This window comes from Pygocentrus nattereri, chromosome 15 (assembly GCF_015220715.1).
Source record: "Pygocentrus nattereri isolate fPygNat1 chromosome 15, fPygNat1.pri, whole genome shotgun sequence".
In the NCBI taxonomy this organism is placed as follows: Eukaryota; Metazoa; Chordata; class Actinopteri; order Characiformes; family Serrasalmidae; genus Pygocentrus; species Pygocentrus nattereri.
This window is the reverse complement of record NC_051225.1, coordinates 29,942,262-29,968,620: the sequence shown is the minus strand read 5'-3', so window position 1 is coordinate 29,968,620 and position 26,359 is coordinate 29,942,262. Positions and strand designations below refer to the sequence as shown.

At 39.6% G+C, this 26,359-nt stretch overlaps 1 protein-coding gene across 1 annotated transcript in view; it reads left to right on the top strand.

The window, feature by feature from the left end:
- The window catches only part of ssbp4 (single stranded DNA binding protein 4), a 96,793-nt gene that overhangs the window by 7,893 nt on the left and 62,541 nt on the right, over window positions 1–26,359 (top strand). The window contains exons 2-4 of the mRNA XM_037545516.1: window positions 920–992; window positions 10,021–10,082; window positions 20,343–20,427. Coding sequence (XP_037401413.1) covers window positions 920–992; window positions 10,021–10,082; window positions 20,343–20,427 — 220 coding nt within the window. The remainder of the gene's footprint in view (window positions 1–919; window positions 993–10,020; window positions 10,083–20,342; window positions 20,428–26,359) is intronic.

Here is a 26,359-nt window from a genome sequence, read left to right as displayed (position 1 = left end):
TAAAAAGAAATATAGAACTAGGAATGCGGATTTGACCAGAGTCTTTTGACTGATAACCGACCGTTATTAGTCAGTGATTATTAACCGACAAACCTAAAATCACAGATACGACCGATTAAACAAGGCCTATATAAACAAGGCTTTAGGCTTTACGGAGTGAAAAAAGGCAGCCTAACAGTTCTGACAAGAACGTAATGTCTATTTACATTTACCACATGCCACATATTAGCCCAAGTTAATGAACGTATATTGCTTGACCGAGGCTGGCTTGAGGTTATGCATATCGCTGTTTTTGGGCCTAAAATCTCCTTTTTTGACATGTTTCAGTTTTAGGTAGACATATTTTGAAAATGCCACTGTCCTTTATATTGTGTGTAAATCTCAAGATGAATGGACCAAAAGAAATTACCCACAATTGCTTGGGAAAAAATCTGGTTCCATTGACTTACATTATAAGTAGAGTATGTTTTTTTGCTTCTCCTGTAAAGTTACCATCTTGGAGATACAAGGTTTGGTCTGACAACAGCGATACACATCGTTTGATAACCAATCATAGCCCCGTATCACATGGCTAAATGTCCTAGTTGAGTGCTGTAAAGTGCATTTAGGGTGGTTTAATCTCTGCTGTATCCCTTCATCAGTTGCTCTGGTGCTATCGGTTAAAATGACCTCCAGCAGCAGGAGTCAGAAATCAGAGTTGTGATTCGCTGAGAAGGGCTACCACAGCAAGTTGTGCTCTTGGACTCTCATAGTGTTCATAAACAGGCCTCAATCTGTGTGAAAAACCTGCTTATTAAAATGACAACTGGGTATCTGACATTAAATGAACTTTTTTGACATTTATGTATTTGTCAGATAACAGTTAATCACTAACATCCCTAAGAGAACTAAGAACTGTTGTTCTGCTTTTGTTTTGCAGGTTAGCTTTATATGTGTACGAGTACTTGCTGCATGTTGGTGCACAGAAATCCGCACAGACCTTCCTGTCAGAGGTAAGTGCTTTATGGAGATGAACTTCCTCAAGTGAACGGATGCATGGGGCTCTCAACTATTGTATAGTGAGGGGATGGAATATGCATTAAGGGTCATCTAAGAGTCAAGTACAGTAAGACTCTGACCATGTGCTGCTGACTGCATGAAATCTGTGTATGGTATAAAGAAAACAACTAATATTTGAATAATATTGAAAAAGTCTTTATTGCATTCAGTACATTCCTGGCAGACGGACTGTTTTGGAAATTGCTCGACAACAGCATCTTCCCGTACTTCAGTAATGACTGTTTAGTCTTGGTGAGACCGCTGATGAGGAACTGGCTATGCTCTTTCACAGAATGAGCAACCTCTCACCCTTGTTAATGTTTTGAGACTGTATGTGCTTAAAAGCATTACACGTGAGATTATGTGTAACAAACAGGGCTGATGAATTGAATGTGTTAATAATGTCTTAATGTGACACCACTAATTGTTTTAATGTGGCTGCATTTTATTAGTTTCACACTTTGAACCGTTTAGAGAAATGTTACAGAGTTATTGGAAATAGTACATACATTCTGATGATGCTTGTCTTGTCCAAAATGTTTTTTTTAATGGAAATTATCTTTCTTTTGGCCGCGACCTTGATGGAGAAGCGTCTTAGAAAATGGATGGATCTTTCTTTTGGGTTATTTGAGCCAATAATCATGACTAACCATGTGAAAATAATGTGATTAATCATGATAATTGTTGTCACTCTAGTAAATGGTCACTTTCCATACTCTCCCATTGTTGGTAGAAACATGTACGAGAAAAACATTATGCATTCTTTAAAGCAGGGCTGTCCAATGGTATCCGCAAAGGGCAGGTGTGGCTGCAGGTTTTCCTTCCAAACAAGCTGAAGAACACCTGATTCTACTAGTTTAATCAGTTGGTGTTATCTTCAGGCTTCTGTTGATCAGTTGACCTCCTTTTGTTGGAGTGAAACGCAGCCACACCGGCCCTCTGTGAATAAGATTGGACACCCCACTTTAAAGAGATACATAAACCAAAATAAACCACTGGTCAACAAGAGTGTGTACACGCCATATGCATATTGGTCATATGCTCATAGTTCCCTTCAAAAACAGTTTTTATTTGTATTAAACTGTATTGTTAGAACTTTGCAAAGTTGACATCTTAATAAAAAACAAATGACTGAACTTCAAACGTAATTCAATTTGACAAAGTGACGAAGTATGACAATGGAACATGCCCTTAAAGTAGGACTAGAAAACAGTCCCTAAAGCTGGGCGCAAACTACGCGGTTTTAGAACTTGTTTTTCAGTTGTAGGCCAAGTCTTGGGATCCATGACAAACCGCGGTTCTGCACGTGTATTGTGAACAGTAATTTTCTCAGTCTAAAAGCTGTCGCAGAGGATGTTTGAAGGTTTTGGCGATGACAGATAGTAGTTGTAACGATGAGCAGCAGCCAATGAGATTGTGAGAGAAAACTCTCAGGGAGCAACCAAAACAATAACAAACATGTTCAAGAGGTTATCAGAGAAAGAAGTTCTGAATATTCATCTATGAAGTTGCTCATCACTACAACAGGGCTTGGTGTAACCTTTGAGTACATTTTGTGGCAGCTTTCTCCTTCATGCTGTTAGTGGCCAGTTGCTTTTTGGATGGACCCATGAAATGGAGGAGAAGCTGTAGGCTGTGGAAAACAAGTTTCTCCTGCTCTTTTTTCTTCTTTCTGCACATATTAGTGTAGAAACAACAAGTTTCTCAAGGCCCAGTTTGACACAATTGACACTTCTCGCATTTATTTCTGTGAGACAGTGGAATTTTGTCATCAGGCATGCTTTGTCACAGATCTCTCCAGGTAAAAGATCATGCAGTCTGTGAGCCTCGTCTGCGATTGCTCATGTGGTATGGAGACAAACAACACGTCCCAAGCGATAAATGGCATGTAGGGTGAGCAGCACAGTGATTTTAGCATTGTGTAGTGTCCACTATGCATTAATTAGCCTGGTTAATTATAGTCTTGACCAATAGTTAAGAGTGCTGCATGCATTAGTATGCTGTAAAATTTTTACTGTAAAGTTACCGTAATTACCTGGCTGCATTACTTTCACTGCGCCACATTGTCAGTGGAATAGCAAATTCATACTATAGCTCCATGGTCACCTGGACCATGAGATTACTGTGATGTGAGTGTTCTCTGCTGTATGCTTACGGTCATATGCTGTAATTAAAATACAGCAATCGCCATAAAAGTAATACATGTCAATGGCCAATAATTTACTGTAAATGTGCACATGAGCTGACTTATTAAACTTTTTATTTTACCAGACTTATTAAACAGTATAAATGAAGTGTTTTGCACTGTAAATGCATGGGAAATCTGAAATCCACATTCATTTTTTTATTTTACTTTTCTTATAATTTGCCAAAACATCACCAAAAAACTGTATATATCTGTAGCAATAAAAACATTTATTAGCACCTCAGTATCCCAGCATTTAAACCAAAAAGAAAAAATACTGTAAAAATGTAAAAGTATTTAAAACACAAAAACCTGAAGCATCAGAATAAAATGACTTGAAATGTTTTTGTGTTGTGTCTTTTTATAGCTCAGCACTGACCTCACGTTAATTTGTCATTACAGAAGATATCTTAAGATGAGTTGTTTTTAATATAAAATCAGTGTTAAATATTGTGACATGCTGGCAATAATCATGTGTAATATAGGCTCATAAAAACAACACGTTTACAACACAATTATTATGTCTGAAAACATCTGACAAATACACGACCACTGCAAACATTCATGTAGTGTAATGTTGGATAAAACGAACAGATTATGAGTTGTCAGTTCATAATAAAAAGCCTTTTCCCTTCCAGATAAAGACAAGGTCAGAGTTATGCCTGTTGTTAAAATATTGTACAGGCCACTGTAGTACATCACTGCGAGATTCTTTTCTCTATAAGTGGTTCTACATGACACTAAATGGTTCTATGCTCTGACCTTAAAATAAGGACTTCGGGGCTGTAACATCTTTCAGCTTGGTTTATTCAAGGGTGAAATGACAAGTACTGAGACACGGATACTAGAAATTGAAGGTCTTTGACTTAATTGTGTTTTCTCAGGTATATCTTAAAGACATTTGAACCTGTGACCTCTTGCTTATTGCTGTGAGTCATTTTACCACAGTGCCACATCTAACACTCAAAGTTCCGGCAGTAATTTAATCCAAGGAACCTAAGTTAAAATATTTCAGTCCAACACTTTAAAGCCTTTTTTTTATTTTTAGAATTAGTCATTTAGGAGACCCTCTTATCCAGAGCAGCTTACAAAATGTACACACTTTTTCTGGTTTCAGTGTTGGCTTGAAAAGCATTTGAAGACCTTATAAAGACCATTGAGTTCATATTCAGTATAAAATCATATGTGGTGCTCTGTTTAAGATTTTAACACGGCAACATTACAACTAAGAGGAAGCCTCTAACTAGCTCTCGAAGCTAACACTGGATGTGATATGCCATCAGCTACCGTATCAGCTAAAATGAGCTGGAAGTGTCGGTAAACATTTGATAAATGAACTGTTCATTTATGCTTCTTTGCTAAATGTGAAGAGAATTTTTAGAAGCATTAACATTTGTGCGGCTCATGTTGGCCTGACTTGGAGTGGATTGCTCTTTTTTGGCACTAGTGATAGCGCTTTTGTCTGCGCTGTTATTGCTAGCGTAGCCTGTGTCAGAGCTTTCCTCACTATATGAGCACTATACGCCCTTCAGCCCAGAGTGGAGGCGATGTTAGCGCTCATTCCGTTCATAACTGCTCTTAAACACGACCGCGTGTTAAAAGTCTGGTTAAATTTCTCCTGTGAGAAGGGTGAATAGGTACAATTGGCTAATCATATGCTCTTAACCTCTAGACTCTCTACAGTGATCCCTTTCAAGGCCAATAAAGGAATCCCATCAGTTTCTATTGTTATTGGCGATAAGAAATGATTGGCTTTGTTAGCATGAACACTGTTTTAACAGCATAACTCACATTTCTCCCGTGTCCCCTGCTGCATGTTCTATTCAGGATTTTACTTGATATTCCGTGATCAGCTAATGGCCTGTTTTCGCAGGTGTTCTTTGAGCAGAGCGGGCTTTGCTTGGAAATATAAGAATGAAATACAATGTAACTGGGCTCTGAGTATTCAGATGATTTCTTGCTCAATAATTTTGATGACTAAGCAGTGATTTTAGTTAAAAGGCATGGATTTTACTTTCAATGCCACTGTGAGAGAGAAATGTAGCTTGCCCATTTTATCCTTCACCTAAGAGTGAATGAGATGTGGAAATTTCAGTGATGACAACAAAAAAAGTTGTAGTAGTTTCGATGCCCGTAAGCTTCCAGTTGGTAGCTGGATAAAGTGCTAAGCTGAGAGTTGGGAGATACAGTCAGAGATTAATTGCAGAGTTTAAGTGTTGCTTAGTGACTGCTGGGGCCTGTTAGATCCCGGGTCACTGGCAGCAGAACACTTCACTCGCACTTCATAAAGCATACTGTCTCTTAAGCATTTCACTCAGTAGCCTAGTTAGAGTGGCCTTGTCCATTAAAGTGATAATGTCATGTAAGTCTCCTGTGCGATATGTTCATACGTTGATAAATGTTGAGGGTTGCTCTTTAGGCCTGGGAATTGTCAGAAACGTCATGAAAGGATGTGTCTCACAGTTCAAGGGACTGGAGTGAAACTGTTCTTAGACTGAACTGGAGCTTATTTTCCTCCTGTGCAGCTTTTACATTCAGCATGCTTTGGGGGTTTCAGGGCTTCTGCAAGGACTTTGAGAACCTCACCAAGGATAATCTCTTCAGTGCATAAACATGCAACTGCTTGCAGTAAAAGTATGCCATCGATAGCTGCACAGCATGGATTCAAGTATCAAATTTGTATTGCTTTATGCTGTAATTGCTGTATGGCTTGCATTGTTCAATGGTTCGTTCCGGTGACGCAGTCTGATTGGCTGAGAAGTGTTCTATCTGTGCTGTTATTTGTGATAACATGATAGCATTTTTTTACAATATCTGTATCATTCTGCTAGGCATCAGTTACTAAGATACAACTGCCTTGCAGCTAACCAAGATGTGTTTCTACATATCGTCACTGTCCAACGAAAGCCATGTATCTCCATTTTTGTTGATTTTTAGTTTTATACATCAAACCAGCCATCCTTTACATCGTGTAGAAATTTCAAGATTAATGGACCAATAGAGATGCTGTAAAATCTCTTTGTATTGACTCACATTGAAAGATAAGAGTGTAAAGTCTCCTGTAAAGTTAATCTTTTGGAGATACGTCTTTTTCATTGGACAGTGACGATATACAACGACAGAACAACTAAATAAACTGTAATTAGCCAGAAATTAACTGAATAGGCTGCAAAATGTCTTACAGACTGTTTTACAAATAGTGTTCAGATTAATCTGGCAAGCACTGAAGTATGGAAAAAGCTGAGATTGCGACAAATTTATAGCTTTGTTTATGACAGTGCAGTAATTTGGTTTTGTATTGGTATTTTGTTGGATATTCAACAGACTCTCCTTAATTTCTCATCAGATAAACTTCTAAAATTTTGGTTTGGAAATGCACATCACTGGCATGTTAGTCACTAAGGGACCACCTACAAAGTGCATAATGTGGACGTTTTTGTAAGTGTTATTTCCCATGTATTTACCTAAAAGAAGGCAAAATCACAAGATTCTTGCTTTAAGCTCAATACAAATTCCAGGTAGGGGAAACCACTCTCTTAACCACAGGTGATTTTGCTGGATTTTCCCTTCTGTTTGCTAAGTTTATGGGAAATATGCTTTGCACAATTTGGACAAATCCTTAATGACTAAAACATTGGTGATCTGCACTTCTGCTATTATGTTCAGCAAAATTCAATGATGGACACTTTGAAATATGTTTATTATGCATATGTTAGACACGCATGTGCCAATATAAAAAAAACTAGATCACAGTGATTGCCAGACTGGAGATTTTTTTCTCAAATGAAGCTCTTTGCAAATAATAACAATAAATAAAGAGCTAAACCCCAACTATTAGTACACACTATTCATGCACTGAATGCTGTAAAACATACACACAATGTGTAAAAGTAAATCTATAAGTGTCAATATAGTTATCACTGTTTCAATATGCCTGTCACCAGAAACTTATCCATGATATATTTTCCATATCTTACCTAAATTTTCTACATTTTGACTGCAGCCCTGTTTCCCTGTATGAAACACCTTGTTGATTTAGGACGTGATAAAAATGGCTTGTGATTTTGATACGAAACCACACAGCGCAATAACCAAAGTTACCACCTGCAGTGTTAAACTGGTTTACATTGTGTAGTTATACCGGTGGGGTCCAATGTACACCGTAGGTGTTAATTTAACACTGGTGAGTTTACTGTGCATGAGGGACCTTCATAGTCAGAATGGAATGCCATTGTCACAGATGCCTGACATTTGCTAGTGTCAATTATAGTTCCCCATCTACTGTCAGTGAGTACTTAATGTTATTAAACAGTCATTGCTATTGATGTTTTATTTCAGTGAATTGTGCTCTTCAGTTATCAGTAACTGAGTTAATTCACTTAGTGGCCACTTTATTAGAAGCACCTACCGCGTAGATACGCTTTGCAGTTGTACAGTTCATTTTGTTCACATGCACAATTCCTGTTAGCATCCTCTTTCAGTGGTTGATTTCTGACCACTAGACCACTGCCTGGTATTAGCTTAGCACTGGCTGGATATTTGTAGTTGGTGACCTGCAAATGCAAGTGCAACAGCCACTAACATGCCACTGCAATGTCTGTCAGTCCTCTGCTAAAAATGATCCAAATAATATCCAAATTAATATCTGGTCACTAGTGGTCTCAAAAGCATTAAGAGATATAAGATGACAGATTAATTAGGTAGCATCAGATGGGCTGTGATTATTGTAAACCCACAATTGTAGTTATATATGGTAGGTGTTTCCTATGAAATGACCAATGAGTGTATATACAAGGTAAATATACCTACTAAACAGGTAACAGATAAAGCATATAAGGATCCCAAGTGTTAGGGTTAAAAAGCACGGTGTCAGGAGCAGGTGGGTGCCCTACAATTCAGATCACAGTTGAATCGAAGTTCAGTTGAATCAAATGAATATGTAGTTGAATGTTATTGAAGGGCAGACTGAGCATTTACCAAGCATCTATAGTTAACGAGGTAACATTCAACTTCAAGTTTACTGGCATTTAATGACTATTCAGTTGATTTTTACTTAAATATATACTGAACATTTACAAGGAATCTACACTGGACCATACAAATAAAGTTTTTCTAAGTGAAAAAAGTTAAAATATCCTCAACAAACTTCTGCTCATTAGAATATGCAGTTAGTATTTTTTTGGTGAATTTAACGTATCAGAAAAAGAGTAAAACATGAAAAGTGTCCTGTTCACACGTTATGCTACATTTTCTACATTTTATCCCAATAAACTTAGCAAAATTCTAGAAAAAAAAGATGTTCTCTGTTGAAGATTTTACCACTTAGAAAATAAACAGATCATGCAGTTTTACTCAGGATATTTGCACACTGTACCTGTATTGTTTGAAAGTCATTTTTTCAAAAGTAATAACGGTTGGTGGTCTTACAGTTTGGGCATTTACGTCTTTGCCTGATGGTTATTTGTATAGCAGCATAGACGTTTTCATTAATCTTGTCAGTTCTTTTTTTTGACAGTATTAATGGGCACTTTATCTTAGATTTCTCCTCTTTTTCTGGCTGATTAGTTGACCCTCTTGGTAGCATCTTGGTTATGAAAAGAGAGCAATGTGACTGTTGCTATGAGCTCTGAAGGTTCTCAGACCAGTAATACATCGGAACAGCTGTACAAACATCCAGTATAGGATTTAATCACAATGTGACAGCAAACCTCAACTATTCTGTATATCAAAGAAATCTGCGGTGAAGCTGTAGCTTGATTGACCAAAGTGCACAGATGCTATTTCAAAGTGTCCGTAATAACAATATCATATGTGTTAAATATAATGGGATGCCTTATTATCGGATGTAAGCATGTATCTAATGTTAAAACCAGCAGCTTTAAGTGACTAACCTGTATTATCACTTATCATTTGCAAGTCTCCTTTGGTATCAGTAATGCATAGGCAATGAAGCAAATATGGTTAAGAAACGACATACTGTACGGCTTCAGGGCCCTCGTGAGATCCTGAAGCCAACTGGAGATGACAAAAAACACAAAGAAAGTGCATAATCAGGGCATAATAAATTCCTAATAAATGGTTAGCAAAGTTTTTAAAAAGATCTGTAAATATGTACACAAATGCGCTCGCTCCCTGCTGGGCAGGTCTTTAAGCCTTTGCGTGTACACAGCAGGAGAGCACACCTGTGATTCAGGGCCTAATGAGAGAGCAGTCACCTGCCGCCTTCTCCCAATTACCGCTGTTACTCCCTCCACTCACACCCCGAGCCACCAGGGGTTAGGCCACTTTTCACTCAAAAGCACACGCACACATACATAGCAAAGCATCCTTAATCAACTAATACACTCAGGACCTGAAAAATGCAAGTCATGCACTTACAGCTTGCAGCTATCACTTGGCATCTACTACTGTACACTGATATACAATATAACCCCTAACTACAGGCACTGAGGGAGTAGGTCTTTGGGATTACTTGACTCAGATATCTATATTGGCTTCACGTGAATAAAATAAAGTGCTGTGCAAAAGTCAGAGACCACCTTTCATTTATTTACTTTCCAGGTAAACTGACCATAGCACGTAGTACTTGTGCATAGCACAAGCATAAGTACTTCAAGTTTTCGCCTCTGTTGACCAGCTTTGGACCAGCCGTTCTTGGCCTGCTGACTCCCCCAGTATCTCCCACGCTTTTTATCAATAGAACATGGCGATCTATTCGTGCCCCTGTAGCAATGTAAGGCATGTACTCATCCTGCTTTTCTCTCTCTCTGCCTCTCCTGCTCACTTTCTATCTTTAGATCCGATGGGAGAAGAATATCACACTAGGAGAGCCGCCCGGGTTCCTGCACTCTTGGTGGTGGTACGTATCGATTCTCTACATCATTATCATCTCCAAAAATGAGATGCAACTTCATAGTTGTCAACTTAGTCTCAGTATGCTGTCAATGATAAAGTTGCATGTTACAGTTAAGATCTAAAAATACCCCGAGAGGAGCTGTGAGGGCTTATTTTAACCTGTAAGTCTAGAGTTGTTATTGCTGTACTGTGGAAATGGAATTACACAATTAATGATGTGATTAGTTGTGTGATGAATTTGAAGGGACGCTCCAGACCAAAAAATGTACGTCTTTTGTTGTAAACATGCCAACTCGCATCCAGCAGTGGTACCACAGTAGACCTTAAGAGTGAGATTTCCCAGCTTAAAGACTAGGAAAACCCCCATCTGATGATAAACTACAGGGCAGATACATCAGGCTGAACTACTACAGTTGTTTTTGCCCACTAGCTGGCAAATGCAAAAAGGAGCATGTAGCTAACAGTACACCAAAACCTGTGTTCATTAGCCTCTTCATCAGTGGCTATGCTAGCAGTCAAGGTTTCTTTGTTGCCTTGGAGGAATACCCAGTGGCTGTATGATGTATTTATGCAACGCTCGCTGGGTATCAGCATCATAATAAAATATCTCTTCTCCTACTTACAGACATAAATCTTTTATTGTGTGAAAATGATATCATTAGCTACCATTGAAAAAGAACGAATATGATCTTGCAGTTGCCAGTGATAACTGCGGCTTTTAAGGGTTAAAACTAATCTAAGCTTGCTCTCTCAACCATGCAGGCTGAACTTTTTACTGGAAAGAGATTTTAAAAAGGAGAAATACTTCCTGTATTAGGTGACCCACTGTCCATAAATACACCAGTGTTGTACAGCCCAATGTACTAGAGGACTATCTGGCCTTTTGTTCCTGTAAGTAGAGCTCCACAAAACATATGACAATTGCGAAAAAGACCAGTATTTCAGAGAAGTGTGACAAAGAAGTAACCAGCCCCGGTAACCTTTTGTAGATTAGTTCTAAAGGGGACCTTTAGGGGTTTGATGGAGGATGACAGGCTATAAGCTTCTAGCAGGATTCAGAGGCAGCGATATAGAGTAGAGCTTGAAATGTCTGAACCTGTCATGACCAAACTATTCATCTTTGGGTTTGGACATTGTTTCTCAAATATTCGTCCGGCTCATTTCTGATTTTGGGTTGGGGGTTTCTCAAAGCCCATAGTCATATAGTCATTTCGCCCACTTTTAATTTTGCTTTGCTTTTAATTATTATTAATCTGGCAATTTGAGTGTAGTTTTGAAATCACAAAGGCAGCCATATTAATTATATTGCTTACATTGCTAAAATTTGTTTGGAAAGTTTGAAAGTTTGTACCTAATAATGCAGAGCCTGTGAACTGGCAGTCTGGCACACTACTTTCAGCATTTAAGCCTCAAGTTTAAAAAAATTTAGTGTTGTTATTAACAGATTGTGTTACATTTTCATGTTTCAGAGTTTCATTTTTGAGTTTTGTCTGGCTGCAGTCAGGTACCGGCAGAATTTCCCAGGCTATAATTTTATTCAGAATTTTGCAGGACTTCAGTAAGATTTGAATAATTTTTTTACCAATATAGAAAATTGTCGCAGTCATAGCTGGTCTTGGACAGAATTTTCTTAATTTTCTTGGATTAAATTTTTTGGGGGTTGCAGTTAGTTCTGGAATATTGTTGGCCTGAGTTTGAGTTCAGACAGAATTTTTCAGGCAACAGTTGAGTTCAGGATTTTGTTGGGTTGCAATCAGATTTGGATGGAATTTGATTGGGCTCAGTTTGGGTTCAGACTGAATTTTATCAGTCTACAGTTGAGTTCAGACAAATATTTTTGGGTTGCAGTCAGATTTGAGTGAAATTTTATTGGGTAAAATTTGGGTTCAGACAGGATTCAGACAGCATTTTGTAAGGCTGCAGTTGGGTTTAGCCAGAATTTTATCATGTTACAGTCGGGTATAGACAGAGTAATAGATAATAGTTGTATATGGACAGAATTGTCAGGATGCAATCGAGTTCACAGAGAATTTTGTTTGGCTACAGTCGGGTCGAGTCGAGTTGGAAAGAACCATGCTAGACAAGATGTAGGTTCAGAAAAAATCTCCAGTTGGGTTAAGACAGAATATGGTCAGACTACAGTCAAATTCAGAACTTGGCACTTTGGGTCCAATTGGGTCAGATTTGCGTAGAAAATGTTGTTGGGCTCTTTTTGAGTTTGGTTCAGAATCTCAGGCCTGTTAGAAACTGTAGTGGGAGGGGTGTGGGTGTGGGGGTGACCCAGCGTCTGTCTGGGTTTATAGCACGTGGGAGGAGGGGGGGTCACTTTGGGGCTTTTGGGGGGTAAGAACATTGCCCTCTCCCCCTCCTTCTCACCAACCCCCTCCCCCAAACAAAAAGGCCAGATGGTAAGGGAAAGCCGGCCCCTCCCCCCTCCGTTACTCCCTCCTCCCTCAACCTTTGTCTGGAGGTCTGTCCTTTGTTTGCGGAAGAGTCCTCAAACGGATTAACTCCTTGCATTCCAGGCTCCTTTGTGTTAAACAGCCAAATCTCCTTCTCCCTCCCTCCTTCTATCCCTCTCTCCATTTTCTTCCCTCCTTCTGTCTCGGGCAGTTTCCTGTTGTGGGGGTAGGGGACTGGAGGTGTGTGTGTGTGTGTGTGTGTGTGTGTGTTGAATAGTAGCAACGGGCATTAACAGAGTAGAGGTGAAGGGGTGTGGGGGCGTCAGTCGTCCACATCTGCCGTAAAAAACTGAGGATATTTGGAAGGATTTCAGTTAGCGAGAGTGCAGGTGTTATGACATTAGCTTTAAAGAAATGTGTACAGAGTTTCAATTGTGTCCACCTCTGAAAAAGTCTTGAAAGTAAAGGAAGACTGCTTGGTGCTTGGATCAAATCTGAGATGGCCTCAAGCTGACATTCCTCATCGTGAGGGGCAGAGAAAACAGTGAGGCCAAACAGACCCACCCTCCACCTAATCTCTTTGTTATTTGAACACAAACAGGTTGAGCACAGGAAACTAAAGTTTGAGGGAAAACAGACCAGAAAGTGACCAAAAGATTGTTCTCTGGAGCTTTTATGTCTAAAAAAGGGATTGAATTTCTTTGTTTCTTAAACATGGACATTCTATTCTGTTCTTAAATCTGATGCACTTTTAAAAATGATGGTTCCTGAATGGAGTTTGGCTTGGTGTACAGTTAACCTTTAATTGTCTCTGTGTTAGAATATCATAATGCGTGTTGTGTGTCATGAGAATGTCTTTCAGCATTCTGATATGATATTTTTGCTATATTGCCCACCCCTATTTTGAAGTATGTATGACAATTATCCATAATAAATGGACAATGGACAAAATTCAGGCTTCAGGGGGACTGCTACTGCTGTTCTTAGCCTTGTACCTCACCTCGTACCTTTTACCTTTAAACCACTAATTTGTGGCTGATTCCAAGTGTGATAAATCCAGAAAATGGTGCTAAAACCATTCCATTAATTGTATAGACCGAGAGTATAAAATAAACTTTAAACTTGAAATTGTTGTTTATCTGAGCTGTGCAGTAGCCTTTAGACAGCTGCAATAGTTTTCCTGTTTCCTTCATTGGACCAAAGCCATAAACAGATAAGAAAATCTGACCAACGTATAAGATGCAGGCTTTTCACTGTCCTCTGGGGAGGAGGAATCTCATGCTTCTTACATGATTAGATGTATAATGTGAGAAAGAAGCTAAGATGTGAACATTTTGATTCTCTGTTCATTTTTTTAAACCCTCATGGCTACACTAAATACTCTAAATTCTAAATTTCAGACTCTTCAGACTCTTAACAGTAAGAACTGAATATTAAGTCTGAAGGGTTAAATGGTCTGCTTTACAGCTTTTCATCGCAAATTCTTCTAAATAGTCTGTTATGTCATACAGAGCTGATATCATGAAGACAAACAAAAACTTCAGTAGGCCTAATGAACGCTTTTGTCTTGGGCCTTTTATTGTTTGATCACACCATTTTGTTGTGTTAAGAGCTTGTGTGGTATAATTGTTGTCAGCCACAATAGTGAGCACTGTTTTGCTCCTGTTAGACAGGCACACCAGCTCTGCAGCTTTGTAGCTTTAGTAGGTGTGTCATGGCATGGTCTTTTGTGTTCTCTGCCTCAGTTTGTGTGTCTGTTAGCCGGTCATGCTAGGCAGATGAACGTACTACACTAGACACAGATGACACGCTTGGCTATGGCATCTTTGTAATCTTTAGGGCTTGTGTGGTAATATAATAGGTACAGATGATACGACAGACATCTAGAAAACGAGCTGAAAAAAGTACTATAGTTAATTGTAGTCATTTAAAGCTCAAAATGAGGAAAATACAGAAGTAACTTTGGTCAGTTGACAACTTTGGTCATCTAGAACATGTGGAAGGAGGGTTTTTTAGTGTGTCAGACGGTATTAGCTTTGTCCTCGTCCTCCTCCTTCTCAAACAAAAAGTAGGTGAACAAAACAAATTTTCCTCTCACCCTAAATGGATTATGCAAGATATGCTTAGTGTTTGGTGTTTTAAGTCGGTCTGGCCAATATGCTGATATTTTATCGCTGTTGTGATTGTTGTTTTGTGAGTTGTCATTAGTGGGGATGTATCGATTCTGAAACAATGACTGAAACTGCGATACAAACGTCCACAGTCTCGCTCACGATACCCACCACCTCCACCCCAACCTACTGCCACTGCTTTACACTTTGGCTCTGTTGTTTTTGAATTTATCCATCATTTCAAATCCTGAGGCTACAGATAATGTTGTGGTGCTAGCAGTGTGTTTCCATTCTGATTCTTTTTTGTTTTGTTGTATTCCGTGTATCGAGCACGATATCAAGCTTGTTATGGAGAAGTTCTTGATTGTCATACACTCTCTAGATACTCGGGATAAACAGATTACAAAATACTGGGCTAATGTCCCTTATAAAAACCCTGAAATAGTTCCATGTGGCCACCGTTGTCTCCCCACTGTTGATCTGCTGCTCCTCAAACTGTTTGAATGCATCATGTGATTAAAAACATTTTCATTTTCTCTTTTTCATAATCATTCTACTGAGTTTTTTAAAGATTTTGTTGTTTAATCTTTTGTTTTTTTCGGCCAAAGTATTCAGCACTGAAAACCAAAAGTGTCATTTTTGCCTGGAATAGTTTTGGGTGGCAAAAATTGGTACATCTTTTGAGATAAAAGGATGTCGTGCAGGGATAGATATAGTCAGAACATAATCCATTACTTGTTAGCTGCCTTTACCCATGCAAATCTCAGCTTTCTTACCCATGATTAAATCATTGCAGTGAACGTCCACTTGTTGATAATGATTTTTTTCAAATGGCGACACTATAAACTATGGTAAAACTCACAAATTTCAAGAAATTATTTAAGCTACAATTAATAATAATGCCAGTATAGATTTCTTCCTCCGAGTTCCGAGAAAAGTAGTTTGTATGCTACTGTTGCCAGGTAACTGGAAATTGAAGGAGGACAAGAACATAGACATTTGACATGTGTAAGACAAGGTAACACATTCTTGACCTATTTAGCAATTTCACAGTGAATCGTTCAGTAAATACTTCACTTTAAAGAATGCCGAATATTACTGGAGGAGCAGTTTATCTGTCTTTTAACCTGGTTAGCCTGCTATGTTATGGCCTCGTTCTTAAGAAAATAAGCAGCGTAACAGTCCATTCCCTGCACAGTGGCTTTTAGAGATTACGTAATAATTCAGAATTCAGTTGATGAGGTGTGCATATATTAAGTAACGGCTTTAAATGTGGCTCAGCCAATCAGATTTTAGTTCCAGAATCTCTTTTATAACTGTACTTTAACCTTAGAATTGACTGAAGAGAGTCCATTTCAGCTAAAGTAAAAAATATTTGATTTCTGCTGCATTCATTTTTTACAGCTTGAAGCATTGTTAAAAGCAGACATATTTAAAGCAGTTTTCAGTATGTCGTGCTTAAACTGACTGACATGCCCCCACATTAACACCTGCACCTGTTCTACATACCCCAAACCAAGTGAGTTCAGCAGGTTCAATCAGGGAGGTCTAAATGCACATTTTTAAAAACGGACTGCTGGCATGATCACCACTGCTACCTTGAAGTGTGCCTAGTTGCAGCTTTTCAGTAACAAAGTGTAACTGGCGCCTTATTTCATTTCCCCATGCGCTGATTGGATTTGAGATGGTCCTGCTGTCTCCCTCCGGCAGCTCTCTGACAAAGCTGCCATCTCTTTAACGGCGCCTGATAGATATGATAATGCAGCTGGCTTTATTGTGGAGTGGCTAAGGGGCGCCGAACAGGTTTCACAAACCCCCTTCCACGTGCCGTTCCGTCTTCGTTGCTTACATTTCTTCGTCTCGCTTGTTTTTTTCCCTCTTCCATCACTGACTTGGGTTTCTGCTTGAAGGATCTAATAACTTGGATCATTCACTCACTCACTCACTCACTCTGCATATCTTTTTATTGTTTGTTCTTTTCTCATCTGCTTTTATTTCATATTTACAGTTCCAACTAAGGAAGCACGTCTTACTAGGGACATCTCTAAAGACAGATCTATGATTCATTTGTCAAAGCCGTGACATAGCAATTAGTGTAAACATATGCAGACATAATGGGAAATATCTGTATAATTAAATGGTTAAGATGTAAAATCTTAAAAGTCATTCAGAATGGTGTGAAATGAAACACTCCTTTCTGAAAAAACGTACCGAGTCAGTGTGCAGTTTTCAGTGGTGGTGATAGGAACCAGGCGTCTGAAGAGTTTAATGCCTCTGAAAGCTACATTGTACTTTGCTACCCTGATAACAAGTGCCTTAAAGTCAGCTTTGCCAAGGATGCATTGTTAAGGACATAAGAAAGCAGAGATAATGTGGCTCCTGTCCCAAATTAGCAGTGTTAGCTAGGTTCAGAAATAAAGACAATAAATTTATCCCAAGAAAGCAAACTTCATAACTACTTCATATTATTCTGTTGACAAAGATTTGTACCGCTACGCCTCCAACAGCTTTGGAGCTAAAGCCGCGAAACTTTGCTGGATCATGGAGCTCTGTTTCGACTGTTCATACAGTTTGTTTCCACAGGAATGAATGGGATAATGGTCAACAACCTGAAACTAAGTCATTCCACTTCTATATGCTGCTTACATGTCTGCCTCTTACAGTCTGTAGTCGAATGTTTATGGGCATTCGTCTTATGTCACCATCTTACAAATATGCTAGCAACGCCTTAGCAACCACAGAGGATACCATCACAATGGCATAGCAACACCTTAGCAACCACAGAGGATACCATCACAATGGCCTAGCAACACCTTAGCAACCACAAAGGATACCATCACAATGGCCAAGCAACGCCTTAGCAACCACAGAGGATACCCCATCACAATGTCCTAACAACACCTTAGCAACCACAGAGGATGCCATCACAATGACCTAGCAACACCTTAGCAACCACAATGGATACCATCACAATGGGTCAGTAACACTTTAGAAATCACCTAGGACACTTTAGCAGTGTCCTAACACCTTGGCAAACACAGAGGATACCATAGCAAAGGCACGGTAACACCCCAGCAACCACCAAGGATACCATCGCAATAGCTTACCAACTTCTTAGCAACCACATGGGATACCTTAGCAACAGCCTACCTACATCCTAGCAACCACCTAACAACCACCAAGTAAAGCCCTAACAACAAGCTGAAATACTGTCACCAAAGCAACTGTTGCTATATAAACCCAAATAAGTTATCAAGAATAATCAACAGTGTCTGTGTGTTTTGTTTGTTTTTTGTAAAATTGGACTAGTGATTAGGCCTTTAACCAGAGCTTCTTACAATAGTAAGTGATTGTAGCCTTAGGAGTCTAGCCCAAGGCCTATTTGGAATGAGAATGCCCTTTCACTACAATGTTAGAAATAAAGGTTCTGTGCAGGTACATTTTTCGTTCATCAAGCTGCAAACAATGTAAATGTTCCCTCAAAGGTCCACTGGTTTTAAGGTCTAATGGTGACCCTTAAATACGTTTCTCCAGGTGAATGTATTTGTGTCTTTTCATAGCCTAATATTTTAAAACAGAACAATAAAATAAAAAGCCTGGAGACAAGACGGGGTGTGTGGAGTCAATACAACCTAGAAAATATAGTTTCAACAGATTATAGTACAATTATGCTCCCTGACTAAAGGTACTGAGATGTACCCTTGAGGGTACCACCCCAGTGACAAGAGGGGCACTGCCCCAGTGACAGTTTACATTCATCAATGTGTGCACAAGCAAAAATAGGCCTGTAAGTAATTGACTATAATTTTTATTACCTGTAATAACAATATTAGGTTAATAATTAAATTTTCTGGTGAACAGTACATCAGCTGTCAAGATGTTGTGCTTTTTTATTTTGGATTTTTCTGTTCATTTTACATTTCTTTATTTACTCTTCTCCTTTATTTTGGGTTTGTGAGGGAATCACCATCTCTGTTTAATAGCTTGTGCAGTTTTAATGCTGTGGCTGCTCATCTGCTCTTCCACTCATAGCCTGTGCAGTTCTGCAGTTTTGTAGTCTGATGAGCATAATGTTGTTTAACCTTGCTTTCATATTCCACTCATAAACACTGGCTTTGATTTATGGAACCTGTCACGAGTTGTCCTTTCGGCCGTGCTTACAAACACAAACAAGCCAGGCGCTTTCTACTCAACAGCAAGAAATAGAAGCGAAATGAACCTGCTTAGCCCGATCGACCTGTCGCTTCGCTGTGAGCTCTTACAGTTTTTGCCCTTTTTGCAGTCTGTCATATCAAATGTAAACCCACCTCCTCCTCCCCAACATTAAGAACAGGGGTCTAATTTTGTCACGTCAGCAGAAAGGACATATGGCTTGAAAAAAATGCTGTTTGGAGAGATGAAACATCTTGGGTCCGTTCTCTGGAGCTCCTGGTTCAGCAGCTTTTCTGAAGCATCTATTAAATCAATGTCCTAAGAGTGAGAGTGAGAGCAATTTAACGGCGACCTGTTTAACAGGTATTTAATTTCAATGAAGTAATTAACGGCACGTTCGGAGTGAAATCTGCTCCCATCCACAGCCTTTAAGCACGGTATTCCCTTAATTAACAAATATCATGCTTAATTGATCAGTCACCTGCAGGGTGCGCCAGGCGGTCTACGCAGCGCTGGGAGGTTGGCCTGACCGCACTAAATGAAAGCGCTTTTGTTGCACTGGACGGATTTTGTGACAGATATGACTGGAAACGGATCCCAGATGAGTATGCAGAATATTTTGATTGCATGAAGGACATTACTGTAATGAGGAAGCCTGAACAGCATGAGCTACTTCATTCTTCTGTGATGACCTATGGTACCTGTAGGACACTAGCATTCAAAAGTAATAAATGTTGTTGTTTTATTGAATTTTAATGGGCCAGTATCCTACATTTTTCTTTCATTTTTTGCCTTGAGATCCGCGTATAACATTTGTGTGGTTTTATGCCATTAATGGTCATAATTCATTTTCACTTGACCACTGTCCAGCCTCTCTTTATCCCTCACAATTAAACACGTCTGGGCCTTTAAGACTGATATATGGAAATGAGCTCTCTTCTGATTGGCTGCCTAGTATTGTGCCTCATTCAGAAAGCACTCAGAGCTAAAACACTTAATAGAACTTCAATATGAATGAGTGGAGCTAAACTGCTGTAGGCTGATTAAGAGAATGTATGTAGTTGGTGGTTGCTGTGACATCACAGATACCGTTCATTCAAAACTGGCTATTTTTGCAGCTTAATTGGACTGTATGTACTATAGAATGATAGAGTGATAAAAAGTGGTACTTTTTAAAACTTGAACACACTTTTACTGTTTACATACTGTCTCAAACTCATTTTTACATAGAATAATGATAAAAAAAGCTATTTCAAGATGTGAGGTATTTTAGCATGTTTTATTTAATATTTACAATTTTTGGGAAAACTTTAAAAGTTATTAGATGCTCAAATACTGTACTGGAACTCCTCTATAAAGTAATAGATTATCTAAATAGATTATCTGCCTGAGAATTGATCACCATGTTTCACATATGTGTCATTCTGGATTTTTCTAACTTGATTCTCATTGTTAAGCTTTCTCAGTTGGAAAGAATTATCTAGCTCTGTTCAACATTGATCCCAAACTTGTGACTGCAAACATTTGTATGTTAGTATAGGTTAAATGACTTCATCATTAGTGTATGTGACTTTATGTGTTTCACTTCTTTTCCTGCAGTGTATTCTGGGATCTGTACTGTGCAGCCCCGGACCGGCGAGAGACATGTGAACATTCCAGCGAGGCCAAGGCTTTCCACGACTATGTGAGTCCCCTTTTTGGTCTGGACAGTTGCAGCTGTAGTATTGGTTGAAACCGGTGGTTTTAGCTCTGCTGATGGTCTGTGTGAGTTTATAGTTCATCCAGTGAATGGCAGTTAATGATGCCCTGCACAGCGTGGAGTATTTTTCATTTTGGCCAGTTGCATGATATTCAGTGACTGACACTTTTATTAACCCTTAGAAGTCACAGTTTTTGTTATTGTCGGTGATGACAAAGTACATGGTGTAATGTGATATTGACTTACTCCTTGTGCTTAGCTCATTGACACAAACAGATCGTTCTTTCAGAAGTGTATATTACAAGTGTATGTGATTTATAGTGTATGTAATTGTCTATTTTGCTCATTGCATGTAATCATGAAAGCACAAACCTAAAGTGGGTAAATTGGCTGATTGGCTGTTTAGCATCCCAGCTGTCCATACTTAGTAATAGAAAGAACTGGAGCCCAAATAAACAAACATCGCTCTTCATGCTCTTCTAAGCGTGTTACAAATCCAGTCAGAACTTTTGTTGTTTTATACATTTTTTTCCTGTGATCTTTTATTTGCATTCATTTTCTTCAAACCAACTGGTGAAAACACACCAAATTCATATTCTGTTGCGACACAAATCTGACTGTGAAATCTAACAACTGTGTAAAAGAATTGCAAGTAATGAATTAGTTGCGATCAGCTCAAACAATTGCAGTTAGGCGATAATGTAATAAATCTGACAGGCCTGTTTGTAAGCAGGTAAAAATTTTTGGTACTCTTTAAATTTAATGAAAATGATTGTTTTGTGGACAGTCTTGTTTTGCAGTCAGCGCACCTCCTTTTATGTTTTTGTTTTTATTATTATTTGACCTTGAAACAAGTATAACACAATGAGAAACTCAAACCAAAACAGAATATAAATCTGTGTAATTCATGTGATGCAACTGTGTTTTTAATCATGTGAAATAGTGTGATTCCATTTAAATTGCATAGCAAAATGGCATGAATAACACTAGACTTCTAAGGGTTAATTACAGTTGAAAATGCAGATTAGCGGTGGTGGTTTGGATTATCCTTTGTCTCGTGTTGAGAAGGAAACGTGCAAAGCTCTGTCTAGATGAAGGAACTGCATGTGGTTGCTGTTTGAATTAGGTTGCACGATGTTGCTCCCCAGTCTGTCTCACATAGAGGTTAGCATTCTGACCTTTGTGACCCCTTCATCTGCAGAGGGTGGCCACGTCCAGCTGGAGGCACATGTGCAGACATCCCGAAAGCCCCGTCCCCACAAAAGGACTGTCTTTGTTGATGCAGCTTTCTGGGTGCGAATGACCATGTTAATGCTGCCACAAACAGTGACCCCTCCTCAACCTTACCACTCAGCCCTTAGCGGTCTGAGAGTTAGCGCTCTGCTACCTGCCGTTCATTGAGCACTTGGGGATTCTCCTTCTTCCTGCCCTGTTTCCTTTGGCAGAAGTTTAGCGTTGCATATAAATTGTGCAAATATCTTTTCACCCACCACATTAACGACGTTAAAACCTCGTGAATACACTCTGGAGGTGGATTATGTGTCACACAGAATAATAAAGTGGCTAAGATTTAGTGCTAACTGCTAACTCCAGAGCCTCACCTGGGCCACACTGTCTTGAGACTTGAAATGGATTATGATTCTATTCTTGCCTCAGACATTTAATTTGCCGGGCTTTGCCGGTGAGACACAGTTAGAACTCCATGTCAGCTAACTGCCAAAGTTTCAACAGATTTGACTTTGTGTGTGCGAGCGCCTGTGTGTGTATTGCCACTATAAGATTAATTACATGCTTAATTAAACGCCATGCTTAATTAAACCAGACGTGTGTTCAATTAATCTATATGCCTAATCATTTTTAACTCCCATCCCAGTGGACACCTGGGATTCTTGTGAATGGTCAGATTTGAGGACCCCTCCTGTGGGAAGTTGACCACCCATATTCACGCTTGATGTGATTTTTGTTGTTAGCTGGGATTGCTTGTTTGAAATGTTTGGGGAGGGGGGTGGTGGGGGGTCTTCTAAGCAGGCTCTGTCTCCCCTCCATGCTACCAGACCTCAGGGACTTGGGTCAAGACTGAAAGGCTCAAATGTCCTGCCCCTGAGTTCTAGTCACAGGATTAATGACCAGTTTCCCTTGACCTTTGACCTCCGCGGGGTTCAGAAGGTCAGGGTGTATCCGCTTGTGGCAGGTTGAGCTGAGTCGCTGGTATTCTGCGTGAAATGCATTTTGTGAAGCGTTCGCTTTGCCATGTCGTTTATTGTCAAATGTGTTCCTGCACCTTTTTGATTATTAGCATATAGCAAGTTGTTTGTATGGACACACCACAAGTTTTCTCTATACTGACTGTTTCAGACTGATTCAGCTGAGGGATGTGCATTCCAACGAATTTTGATGTTTGAATACCAGTATTGGGTAGCAGGCCACTGAAGTCATGCCCATATAAGACATTCCTGTCTAACCTGGATTTCTCTACGGTAAAACTGAATCAGATTTTTTAAAATCGCTGCTGTCACATCCAGTGCTAATCAAAATGATTCCAAACCCGATATGATGTGTGTTTTGTACATTTTAGCACGGAATGTCACTCGATGTTCTGAATTACAAAGTCATAAAAAACGTGAAAATATGAATATTTCCCGAGCGAACAGTCGCTGAACTGACACACAAACCAGCGAACTTTGTCGATTGTAGTAGTGCACTGGCTTTTGTAGAGTACATTTGGAGAGGTATGGAGTAGTAAAGGGTAAATAAAGCGTGCCATGTAATATGTTTACTCACAAACATGAACAAACTCCCCATTTTGCAGTCCTGTTAATACCTGAAATTACAGCTTTGCTGAATGTATGAAACGTAGTTGTATCTGTATTGAAGTATTCAGTACCTATATATGTCCCTAATTGAATTTATTTCCAGTCTACCCCTCTGTGCCAGGCTGCTTCTAAGACAATCTGAGGACAGTCTCTGTCTATTTTGAGTTTCTTGTGGACTCTGGGCTAATGTTGTGTGAAGAGTGTTATCGTGGAGGTTGTGATGAGCTGTGGTTTGGGGTAGAGGTGGAGGGGGGCGGTGAAGGAAGAGGAGAAGGCTGGAGTCCCCCAGGATGCTCCAGACCTCTCTCTGTCTGATTAACTTCAGCCCCGGATTCCCTGCGGACCGGCCGCCCCATCAAGCCTGCTATCTCAGGCTAGGCTGATAACAGGGCCCATTCCCTAGTGTGTCAGTGGATCAGGGGCAGAAAAACAAGCAGAATCCCATGAGTCAAAACCTTCTCACTCCAGCAGTATTGCCGCCTTCTTCTCTTCATTCAGAGCTTCCACACTGTTTGGGTTTTTTTTTGTGGATTAAATGTGAGTGTGCTGCGTGTGTATAATTCTTTTAACTGTAGGCTTTTTTTCTCTGGAACCTTGTGCTCTGTTGATGTGCTGGTGGTCTTGATACAGTTTGGAAATAATCTAAGTTTTTCATGGATGCATGTTCTTCCTTTCATTCACCCCTTTCCTCTCTTTGGTTTGTGCAATAGGCTCCGCAGGTCCTCCAGTTTGGGAAAGATAATGGGATATAATGCGCTAATCCTCAAATCTGGGGAATGGTTCATAGCTAATCTGAGGATTTTTGTGGGATTGGGGCTCTGGCGGGTTCCCAGAACCCGAGGGTCTGGCAACCCTGGCAAAACACCCTCAGCCATTGGTTTAATGTAAGAATGTCAAGTAGAATTACCTAGCATAGCTAACAAAAAGTTTGCTGACATTTTTATTACATCTTAAAGCACATCTGGGCATCGCATCTTGGCGAGCAGCTCGAGGTCCAACATGAAGAGCGTTCACTGAAGGCTTAGCAAGAGAGTAAAGGAGTTTGACTAGTGAAGCGATGCTCTCTTTGTTCTGAACAGCATCCAGGGGTCTCGATGTGAGCATCTGGAGTTTATGTTAATATGACATCTGTACCCGCTGCTCAGTGCAGACACTGGGACACACAAGCTCTCCTTGCTTCAGTGTACTGCCAACCCATTTCAACAAGCCAAAGTATACACACTGGGCATCGTCCGCGAAACCTTCCTAAATTCATGAACAAGTTTGCGTGTTATAAATTATTAAATTTGTTTCCCTACTTGTTGTCTCGGGAATCCTTGAAAATGATGCAACATGGTGATGAGAAGCAGTTCGCTGCATTTCCAAAAACACCTTAGCAGTAGAAAAAGGGAAAACTGTTGCAAATAACCTACAAAGACTCATACAAATAGTTGTATGTTGTATCGTTTCTACAGCTCTGTACAGTATTGTGCAGTCAGAACCATCTTTTTGTTTATTTACTTTCAAGTTGGATTTTGTTCAAAGGCATCATGAATGCAATACAAATTCTAATACATCATGCAACTCACTGAACGTGTTTGTTTAGAAACAAATTCATTTTACAGCAAGATAACAACTGCAAGCACACTGCTGAGACGCACTTATTAAACAAAGTCGCAGCTGATGTTCTCAGAACAATGTGATGTCCACCCACATTAAATGTGTTTTTGATTGCTTGGACCATAAGAGGCAGAAAATACAACCCATCTTCTAAGACTGAACTCTGGAGTTGGAAATTTATACCTGCAGATTTCCTTGAAAAACTGAAAGAAAGTCTCCTGAAAAGAATGGAAGCTGTAATAAAGGTTGAAGAGGGACATGCTAAATGCTGAAAAAATGGTTGTTTATTTAGTTGTTGAAGCTTCAGGGTAATTTTATTGTTAAAAAAAATAACACATCTATCTATCTATCTATCTATCTATCTATCTATCTATCTCTCTCTGTGTGTATGTATGTATATATATATATATATATATATATATATATATATAAAATATATGTGGATGGTCTCTGACTTTTGCACTTTTTCACAGTTGTATATGTCGCAAGAACCTGACCATACTATCAGGTGCTAATACTCTTATGTGAGTTTTGTGTATTGCTACTTGTGTACGGTTTATTTTCAGTAACATGAAAATATGGCATTGGTGAGTCTAGTCTCGTAATGAGAATGCACATCTTAGGACAACCTGTTAAACTTGTAGTGCTGGATTGTGGGAAAATCTACTGCCCCTTTTAGCTCAGCCCCAAATTCCTTTAGGCCAAACTCATTTGACGTCCAGAATACAATCATAACGCAAGCTAAACAAGCAGGCTAGCTTCTCTCACGAGAGGTAATGTTCATTTTTACTGCATGTAATGTGTTTTCCGCACGTGCGACACACATCTACGTATTCAGCTGGGGTTTTTTGGGGGACTTTCCAGCAATGATAAACGTACATTACATCCATGGGCTAACAGCAGGCTCGTTGTTCATCGGACAGTGTTGATGAGTGAACCATCGCGCTCTACTTTGAGCTCTGCCTTCATGTGGCATTTGATTTTTCACTCAGTTTGTTCCCACCCTAATGAGTCTACGGTCCCACCTACATTTAGCCCAAAATTTCTCAAGGTTGTCCCCAGATGTTCTCGTTATGATATCAGATCTGGCCCTGCAAGACTTCCACCAGTCTGGAAGAAGCATAAATTTGCCATACAGAGCCTACTAGTCATATTCATTGCTGACTTTCTTCAAACATATTTCCTGAAGGTTCTCTTGGTACAAAATAGCGAACCTCACTAGAACTCTGCTTCTCCTTATAGCACTTCAGTTGGGGTCTAAATGGGCACGTAAGTAATATCCATTAAAGCTGGCGTGTACGTTCCTTGTTGCCTCAGTGCTATTGACTATACAGAGGACACAGGTGTTCCTTGATGACAAGCTTATGAGGCAGTAAACCTGAAGTGGATGGGAGTGCGACAGATGATTGTGTATTTAGTGGCTTGGTTTGCGGGCTGCGCGCTGGGGAAGGCGGGAGTTTGGTCAACGGAAGAACAGGTGGTTGAACGACTAGAGCGTTTCAGAG